At 39.3% G+C, this 10,236-nt stretch overlaps 1 protein-coding gene and 1 long non-coding RNA gene across 2 annotated transcripts in view; one reads left to right on the top strand and one right to left on the bottom strand.

Annotated features, from left to right (window-relative positions):
• Positions 1 to 7,284: 7,284 nt before the first annotated feature.
• Positions 7,285 to 10,236, bottom strand: part of LOC116502643 — a 67,524-nt gene continuing 64,572 nt past the window's right edge. The window contains exon 3 of the long non-coding RNA XR_004254572.1: positions 7,285 to 7,430. This is a non-coding gene — a long non-coding RNA (uncharacterized LOC116502643). The remainder of the gene's footprint in view (positions 7,431 to 10,236) is intronic.
• QRICH2 (glutamine rich 2) overlaps positions 9,171 to 10,236 on the top strand; it is a 69,370-nt gene continuing 68,304 nt past the window's right edge. The window contains exon 1 of the mRNA XM_032208512.1: positions 9,171 to 10,134. Within this exon, the coding sequence (XP_032064403.1) occupies positions 9,448 to 10,134 (687 nt within the window). The 5' untranslated portion in view covers positions 9,171 to 9,447. The remainder of the gene's footprint in view (positions 10,135 to 10,236) is intronic.

Raw genomic sequence — 10,236 nt, 5'->3', positions numbered from 1 at the left:
TAAATAAAGATGAAAAAGGAATGCCTCTCCTGTTATACCACCCTGAATTCATGGGAAGATTCTGCCTCTTATTAAACTATCTTTTGAACAAATTCTTATGTTAGTTCATGACTTTTTAAGAAGCTTGATTTTAGATGTTAGATGTCCCATAGTTATTGGAGACCTCAATCTCTTACAGCAACCAAAGTTTCTGATGATGATTTTATTTTTCCTGGTATATCCTTCCTAACATTTTATTATCCTCAAAACCAAGTGCAAGATCCTATTTTAAATGGATACCAGAGCTGCAATGGCCAGGCATGAGATAGGGTTTGGTTTGTAATCTAGCTAATGGTCTGATAATGACAGTTTTATAAGGCAAGTGCTCCTTGGCTTTTTAATCAGATATTTAAAATATCTTTATTCAAATTCACTATTAGGTCTTTAGTACTACAAATATTTCCTCTCCATACTTCTGCCTTGTTTTTGTTTCTCACTTCATATAAATGTAAGGGAAGGGGGAGCAGCTTAAATTAAATTAGTGGCTAATTAAACTCATGTAAATTGAGGTTGTGGGACAAGATGAAGTAGGTTGTGATTTTGATTTCTGAAATATTCTGACTCATGAGAAAATTGATTATGGCAACACAATGTGAAATAAGAGGGAGCAAAACCATAGGGCTTCTGAAAAATTAAATATTAATCATTTTGAAGAGAAGATGGCCATTATATTTTAATTAACATTAAAGTGACTGTAATTGGTAACTTTCCAAAAGAATAAAAAGAGTAATACTCTTGAATAATATGTTTCATTTTCCCAACCGTAAGCTACTGAGTTCACAAAACCCAGTGTTCAGTAATGCAAGTGCTAAATTGAAGGAAAACATGAAGATACATATGTAAGAGATTCATAGCTAACAAATGCATGCTAAAGTACAACTTAGATCTAACGCAATGTGAAATGTCAATTTTTGGGGGGCTACGCATATTCAATTCAAAGCAAAATTTAAAAATAGAACATGTAGAAATGCTCTAAAATGAAAGCTGAAATCATTTTCAATCTAGTAGAGTGCCCACTGTCTTTACAGAAGTAGATGCAATTGAACTAGCCTATTTCATGTAATGCTAGCTTTAGTGCCACTTGTTCTTTGTTCTCCACTTAAATCTGAAGTTTGAAGAAATATTCTTTTGTCTTCTGTGGGTGCATCATGATAGTTCTAAAAGTAGTTTCATAAACAAAGGGGAGATGTTACATTCAGAATAATTTTGCAATACTTATTCACTGAGAAGTGACTTCATATTTTTGAAGCCTGCTGATGATGCAGTGGGTAGTATAACAAGCTACTGCTATGTCCATATGTTCAGTTTTTAGGGATCTGGTAGGAATTTTTATGAATCCAGTATATATCAAGCCTGATTATTGTAGCTTGTTCTTAATTTTACATGGTTGCTGCTAGAAGCCTCAAACCTTTTCATTATCTTCTAATAAATATATACAGAAACACTTTATCTTTTCAGTTCTGGAATGAAAGAACATGCAATCAGGGAAGCACAGCACTATGTAGTATTTTTATGACTTTTTGAGTACACTTGTGTCCATTGAGAGAAGGAGCCAAATCCTTCTAGCCCACAGAGTTTCATGTGCTTAGAATCTCCATTCAAATGGTTAGGCAAATGTCTTGAATATTCTACCCTTTCCAATGTCTGAGCTAGTGCAGTTACATAATATTGAACATGATATTGAGATCCCTTTTAAATGGTCAAATTGATTTATCTGCCACCTTACCAAAAGATCACTCAGAACTAGCAATTTAAAATAGTGTCTGAGAAATTCAAAGTAAAAAAGATAAAAACAGTTAAAACATGAATATTAAAAGGACCCATAAAGACTTGGGAAAAAGATGCATTTTTACAGGTTTACTAAGAATATGGAACGGAATGGAACTTAAAGCCATTTTCCCCACATGTCTGATAGCAAGATTTTGTGAGCAATAGGGATTATCGTCCGAAAGATCTTTTCCAGATCTTACCTCAGGTTTTTAATGGGAGAGACAATCTATCAGCTGCTTAGCTTTATTAAATTGTCATGGATAATACCAATAGTAATTTGCAACTTCCAGTCAACCAGAGAAGGGACTGCAGACTCTACCTATGTTCTTTGATACAACTATTGTATATCCCAGAGAACATTGGAGCTGGGAAGACTTAAAAGAGGCTTGTAAATTGTTTAGTCTACTATGAATGATAAGGTCAAAAGTTACTGGTTGTTCCTTGTGTATTTAAGAATTCATTTTTACCTTCAGCTGCAGTACCTATTGGAGATCCTTTACAGATTGTACCCAGGTCTTTAAGAAGTCAGTGCAGCTCTGGGTTTTAGGTTTTGGCCTCTCCTCTCCCACTAACTGATGTTGTTTACAACCTTACCAAGGCAAGGGTGAAGTGTGTGAACAAGAAGAGATTCAGAGTTTATTTTGGCAGGTAGGAGTATAATACTTGAGTCTAGCTCTGCTCTATTTGATGTGGTGTGCTGCCATCTGCAGGACACAAAGGAATCCTGGTGTTCAGATGCTGTTTTAAGCATAGGATTTCATGGAATCGGATAATTAATGTCTCAAATTCTTTCCAATTCTGTCCTACCTTTATTCTCTCATGTGGAAGTTCAACTATGATTTCCAAATAAGTTCATACAGGGTCAAAAGCAATTGCCTTTGGCTGGCATGGGGCTCAGAAAATTTTTTATTTTATTTTTTAATTTGTTTTTCCATTGCTCTGATATTCAAAAGCAGATTTCCTTTCCAAATGGCCGCCCTCCACATGCCTTAAATGCCACCCTCAGTGTGGTGCAAACCAACAGCTCCTTGATACTTATGATCTCTCACAGAGGCCTCACCTAGAATCTTCAACTTGGTTCAGAAAAAAGTATAATCTTTATTGTCATTGTACTTAAATACAACAAAATTGGTCTTACAGATGTCTACATTGATCATTTCTGGAAGTATATATTCCATTCTGGTCTTGCTGCTTCTCAACTCCAAGAGCATCACGGTGGCTGGACAGTGTCCTTTTAAATACATACCCTGTTTCTTTGACATGCTATATATGGCAAATGGCTTCATCTCCCTTACAGTCAGTCAGGCTAGAAGTGGGGCACTGCTGCTTTGATGAACACTTAGGAGAAGTAGCAAATATGGCAAAGAAATCCTCTTGATCATACTGTACTCTCGGAATTCAGCAGGAACTTCCTTATCATTAAGAAACACAGATGAAAAGATGAAAATAATGCAAGATGTACGTGAGAGAGGAGGCTTGAAATTACCTAACCTAAAATTATATTATGAGGCAGTGGCCCTATCCGCAATTAGTGATTGGACCCATTTAACCAATGATAGAATACTGAATATCGAGGGACATGATCTGGTATATGGTTGGCATGCTTACTTGTTATTCAACAAAAAATTGGATAAGAACTTTAAAACTCATATCTTAAGAAATGCTTTATTGCGGGTCTGGAAAAAATATCAACATAAACTAAATGATAAGTTACCCATGTGGGCAATTCCTAGACATGCAATTGAAAATATGAATATAGAACAAAAACACGATAGAACCACTTACAGACAACTTCTCACTTTAGAAAGGGGGGGGGGTACTACAATTAAAATCTTTAGAGGTACTGAAAGAGGAGAAGGTAGTTCAAACATGGTTCCAGTATGGCCAATTACAGGCCAGGTGGAAAATAGATCAAAAAATTGGTTTTATCCAAGTTGAGGATAATTTGTTTAAACAAATAAGAGATCAAAGCTTAATGCATATAAAGAGGATATATAATGTACTAATACAGATGGATTCGGAAACGGAATTGGTTAAAGATTGTATGATAAAGTGGGTTCAGAATATTGAAGAACAAATAATGCTGGACACGTGGGAAAGAATATGGGTAAGAAATGTGAAATTTTCACAAGCACAAAACCTGAGAGAAAATTTTTATAAGATGTTTTATAGATGGCATTTAGATCCTAAAAAGCTGGCTTCTATGTATCCGAATGTACAGCCTAAATGTTGAAGATGTGGTTCTCTTGATGCTACATATTTTCATATATGGTGGACGTCGAAAGGTTAAGGCATTTTGGATAAAAATGTGGTGGATCATGCAAAATATCTTTAAAAGAAGGATAAAATTCACTCCTCAGTTATTTTTACTAGGTATATGTACTGACTTTACAGCGGTAGAGACCAATTTGGTTCTGCACCTAATAACGGCAGCAAGACTGTTGGTGGCGCAATACTGGAAGAAGGAAGACGTGCCTACAACTCAAGAATGGACATTGAAAGTTACAAATTTAGCCGAGATGGCTAAAATATCGGCATATCTTAAAGACCACTCAAATGAGAGATATAAACGAGACTGGAAAAAATGGATTGACTATACACAAAACAAATATGGGACTAAGAAATTCCAGATAGCTTATGCTTAAGATTAGGAATAAGTTAAACTGCTTAAAGTTTGTGTAACAGCAAGAAGCTGAGTTCAACGTAGAGATCTTATTGACTTTCTTTCCTTTTTTTAAAAAAATCTCCTTTGTTTTACTATATATTTTAGACTTTGTTTGTTAAAAAGCTACACCGTGTACGGGCTCTGGGAAGTTGGGGGGGGGGAAGGGAGGTGGGGTCTTAGGGGGGAGGGGGGAAATATAGTATGTGCTAGATTTTAAAGTAACACGATTGCACTTGTATACTGTTGCTCTTTAATTCTAGTGTAAAAATAGGACAAGCTGAATATATTGATAGATAGTAGAAATACACCGAAAGGAGGAGTAGAGGGAAAGAAGAAAGCAGGGAAGAGAGGGTGGGAGAGAGGATTGGAGGGAGGGCGAGAAGGAAGGGAGGGAGTGTATTGGGAGAGAGGAGTGATAGAGGGGGAGGGGAAGTAGGGTAGAGGGGAAGGTTGGAGGGAAGAAGGAAAGTTGGAGGGGGGTGAAAGAAAGGGTGTATGGAGGGTCGAAGAGGTACATTGGGTTTGTATTTTGGGGGGTATTGTTGACAAGAGGGATGGCTGTGTTTATTGTTCAATGTTATATGGCCCCGGTTATGCACAGTATATATGTGACTGTACGAAATGAAATGGAAAATAAAACATATATATATATATATATAAAAAGAAACACATTTAGCATGAATTTATGTATTTATTACATCAATATGTATAGAGACCCATCTTGCAATCATGACTCCAGGCAGCAAACATAGAGGAGAAAAAAAATCTTAAAACTAATGAATAATAGCAAGAGCAGTGACACAATAATAACATAATCACTGTTATTAAAACAAATAGATACTAGCATACAGTAATGTGCAAAAGTTTTAGGCAGGTGTGAAAAAATCTGCAAACAAAGAATGCTTTCAGAAATATAAATGATTGTTTATTTTTGTCAATGTTCAAAATGCAAAGTGAGTGAACAAAAGAAAAATTAAATCAATATTTGGTGTGACCACCCTTTGCCTTCAAAACAGCATCAATTCTCATAGGTACACTTGCACAAAGTCAGGGATTTTGTAGGATTATAGTCAGGTATATGATCAACCAATTATACCAAACAGGTGCTAATGATCATCAATGTCACACGTAGGTTGATACCCAGTCATGAACTGAAACAGGAACAGCTGTGTAGGAGGCTTAGAACTGGGTGAGGAACAGCCAAACTGCTACCAAGGTGAGGTTGTGAAAGGCAGTTTCATGTCATGGCAAGATTGAGCACAGCAACAAGACACAAGGTAATTATACTGCATCAACAAGGTCTCTCCCAGGCAACAATTTCAAAGCAGACTGGGGTTTCAAAGATGTGCTGTTCAAGCTCTTTTGAAGAAGCACAAAGAAATGGGCAACGTTGAAGATCGTAGACGCAGTGGTCGGCCAAGGAAACTTAGTGCAGCAGTTGAAAGACACATCCAGCTTATTACTCTTCGAAATCGGAAGATGTCCAGCAGTGCCATCAGCTCAGAACTGGCAGAAACCAGTGGGACCCAGGTACACCATCTAGTGTCCGGAGAAGTCTGGCCAGAAGTGGTCTTCATGGAAGAGTTGCAGCCAAAAAGCCATACCTCCAACATGGGAACAAGGCCAAGCAACTAAAGTATGCACGAAAACATTGGAACTGGAGTGCAGAAAAATGGCAGCAGGTGCTGAGTCAAAATTTGAAATATTTGGCTGTTGTAGAAGGAGTGTGCTCATCGAAGGGCTGGAGAGTGGTACAATAATGAGTGTCTGCAGCCAACAGTGAAGCATGGTGGAGGTTCCTTGAACATTTGGGGCTGCATTTCTGCAAATGGAGTTGGAGATTTGGTCAGGATTAATGTGTTCTCAATGCTGAGAAATACAGGCAGATACTTATCCATCATGCAATACCATCAGGGAGGCGTATGATTGGCCGCAAATTTATTCTGCAGCAGGACAACAACCCCAAACATACGGCCAAAGTCATTAAGAACTATCTTCAGTGTAAAGAAGAACAAGAAGTACTGGAAGTGATGGCATGGTCCCCACAGAGCCCTGATCTCAACATCATCAAGTGTGTCTGGGATTACATGAAGAGACAGAAGGATGTGAGAAAGTCTACATCCACAGGAGATCTGTCGTTAGTTCTCCAAGATGTTTGGAACAACCTACCAGCCAACAACTCTGTGCAAATTGTACCTAAAAGAATTGCTGCTGTTTTGAAGGCAAAGGGTGGTCCCACCAAATATTGATTTGATTTAGATTTTTTTTTTGTTCACTCACTTTGCATTTTGAAAATTGACAGAAATAAACAATCATTATTTATATTTCTGAAAGCATTCTTTGTTTACAGCATTTTTTCACACCTGCCTAAAACTTTTGCACAGTACTGCATGTCTGCCAAGCGGTAAAGTATCTGTCCTGTGGTATGAGAGTATGTCTGGTTTCAATGGGAAGTAGAGAAGACAGTTGCCACTCTTCCACATCTTATTACGAAGATATCCAATTGTAGGTTAGAAAATGTTCACAAAATCTAATTTCTTTTCCAGCATCAAGATGCTGACCTTACAAACTGTATACAATTATGGAACTGTTATATGATCAATAAAGTTCTTCCAAATCGATTCAGTGTTGTGTTTATTCAACATACAGTGAATACCATACCTAATTCTTGCAATGTTCTATGTTTTTCACCCAGGAACAAAAAAGCTTGAGCCCATGGATCTAAAAATGAATCTATTGGAGTCCCCAAGTGGCGGTGAATAACACTTCAAAGATTAATGATAGAGAGATTTTTTTACCTGCTAAATTTGGCAGACTGCTCTTAAAAAGCCAAGTAAAAGCCATACTTAATTCCGATTGACCATATGTATGGCTTATTATCCACACTGATACATTACAGCAGTGGTTCTCAAAGTATTGTCTGGAGACCCCTGGGAATCCCTGGCTTTCAGGGGATCTGCAAAGTCAAATATTTAAAAAAATTGTGTTAATTTATAATAAAATATTTTTTTAAATAAATGCAATCATCATAAATCAAAGCTCTTTGGGGTCCTCAATCATTTTTAATGGCGATGGGAAGTCCTTTTGGTAACAAAGCCAATGGGAAAACGTCAATGCACCTAGTGGATGACTGAACAGCAATGAAGAAGTGCCATTAACACAGTTCTCTTTCCTGAAGAATCCTGTCTGCAGCAGGGGCCAGCAAAGTCATACAATAGGAGCCAAAATGGCGCAATGGTTAGAGTGCAGTACTGCAAGCTACTTCAGCTGACTGCTAACTGCAGTTTGGCAGTTCACCACCTTAAGGGTTGACTCAGCCTTCCATCCTTCCAGAGGTGGGTAAAATGAGGACCCAAATTGTTGGGGGCAATATGCTGACTCTGTAAAACTGCTTAAAGAAGGGTTGTAAAGCACTGTGAAGCGGTATATAAGTCTAAGTGGTATTGCTATATGCAGACAGATGCTTCTATGGAAACCAGGCATATTGCCCAAGCAGTTAAGACAGGCAGGGTATGCTCATAGCAGCCTAAAATGACCACTTAGTACTAGCCAGATGTCACTCCCAACTGTACCAGCAACTAGGGAGGGGAAGGTGGGAGAGGAGAGGGGAAGAGAAGGAGAAGTGAAAGAAAACTATAGACTGCCTGAGCTAGGAGATGAGGATCAGACAAAGACAACATGGTAGCAAACAACTACTGGGGATATATTCCTTCCGCAGTTGGCAGGATGAAGCTATAAAATAGCTTTGGTTAACTTAGGCTTAGCATCACTGTAGAGCAGTTGTCCCCAAAAAGGAGCTTCACGCACACGTGAGTGCCCCCATGGTAGAAGGAAGGCCATTAGCCTAGCCTTGTAACTCACCAGATTTAATTCTTTTTTTTTTTTTGCCTGCTAGAACAAAGTTCCCCAATCTTTCCGGCTTTGCGGACCGGCAGGGGAGGGAGGGGCAAAGGGGATGGTTCCGCGAGAGCGGCTGGCAAGCGGGCACACAGCTCCATTTGCACTAGCAGCGGTTGACCGCGCACCTGCCGCTCATGCAAAAGGAGCGCGCCTGCTCGTGCAAGTGGGGATGGGCGCTCGCCCGCCGTTTCCTCGGCCCGGTTGAAGGGGAAAAAAACACTTCACGGCTCAGATGTTGCCCCCCCCCCCCTGCTTCTACAGTATTTTAACATCGCTCTGGCGGGGGAAATAAAGCCCTTTGATTATATATAAGACATATTCTTTATATTTGTATATATAACTGAGCGACGGTGTCCGCATTTAATGTCAGTTGAATCTTTTCCTCGGAAACGACGGCTGCTGTGGCAGGGAAAACTAAACGTCGTCCCACTCGCATTAACATTTCAAATTCCCCATCGGACTCTTCTTCGCGCCTTTGGGCGAAAAGGCCCTACGGCTCGCGGCCGTAACTTAACGCATAACCGTCCCGAGTTGCCTAGCAACCGCGAATGCCCGACCTACATCAATCAGCAGAGGCGATGGAGTAAACAAAAGCACATGGGCAGCTACGGCGGCGAATCCCCGAGTCGGGAGGTTTGTTACGCCACCAATGGAATGTGAGAACTGGAACAGGGCTGGATTGTGAGGTGGAGAAGATTCGGGTTGCAAGGAGGAGCGAGAGACGCCTTTTTCTATCTCGGCTTTAACTACCTGGTGCACGAAAGGCTTTCGTAAATCGGATCCCGAAGAACAGAATATTCTCAAGAATATTAGAGGAAAAGCATAGTAATAATAGTCCTAGATTGCTTTTTTGGGATGCAAATTTGCTCTTTTTTTGCTGCAGAAAAGAATCTTTCTTGAGAAGGAGAAAGATGCTTTAGTGGTAGAAGTGCTTTTCTAACCAGAAGGTTACATTTTCTAAGAGTCAGTATATGAGCAACAGATTTATATAGCTACATTGAAAGCAGATTTTATATATTTGTTTTTTTAAAGAAATTTTCAAGCCATTGTCCCATTCAGAATTTGTTACCAAAATGTCTGTCAAAGTCACATTGTTTGAATTGGCAGATCTCTCCATAGGGACCCCGGAGGTTGGCGTTATCAATTTCAATGCCCTCCATGCTCTCTTACATGCTGTCATCAGCTACCTCAATATTCAAGATATCAAAGCAGATGTGAAGATTGACAGAGGTCCTCCAACCAAACCAGATATGGCATTGCTTTCTGCTGCAACTGAGACAGGACCTAGGGATTTATTAGGCCAAGAGGCATTACCAAAAGAGAAGGAGGATAAGGAAGGCTTTTTGAGCGAGGAGCCGGATTCTCGGCTTGCTGACTTGGAAAAGAAACTAAAGCAGATGGAGACTAATCTCCGTGGTGTGAAAGGTCAGATTAAAGGGATAGAAGGCCATGTCCAAGGGGTATTAGGTCAAGTCCAAGAAGTAGAAAATCAAATCAGTGGGGTGCAAAATCAAATTCAGGGAATACAAGATGAAGTCCATGGAGTGCAAGATCAAACTCAGGGAGTGCAGGATAAAGTGAAAAGAATGGGGAAAGACCTCATAGGGGTTGAAAAGCAGATTGCTGGACTGGAGAAGCTTCCTTCAGGGACTGAACTGATAGAGAAGGCCCAAAGTGGATTCGGCACAGCTGTATCTGACATGTGGCAAATGATGCAGATGCAGAAAAAGATTGAAGCCAATGAGAATGGAATCAACCAAGTAGGTGAACTTTCAGTCTAAGTAATTAAAATGTTAGCAAAATGCAGCTTTATATAGACTCTCAAACAAATACATATATAATTTTTTTAAATCATAGCTGCC

Source organism: Thamnophis elegans, chromosome 2 (assembly GCF_009769535.1).
Source record: "Thamnophis elegans isolate rThaEle1 chromosome 2, rThaEle1.pri, whole genome shotgun sequence".
NCBI lineage: Eukaryota > Metazoa > Chordata > Lepidosauria > Squamata > Colubridae > Thamnophis > Thamnophis elegans.
The sequence above is the reverse complement of the archived record's forward strand: the minus strand, read 5'-3'. Positions and strand labels throughout refer to the sequence as shown.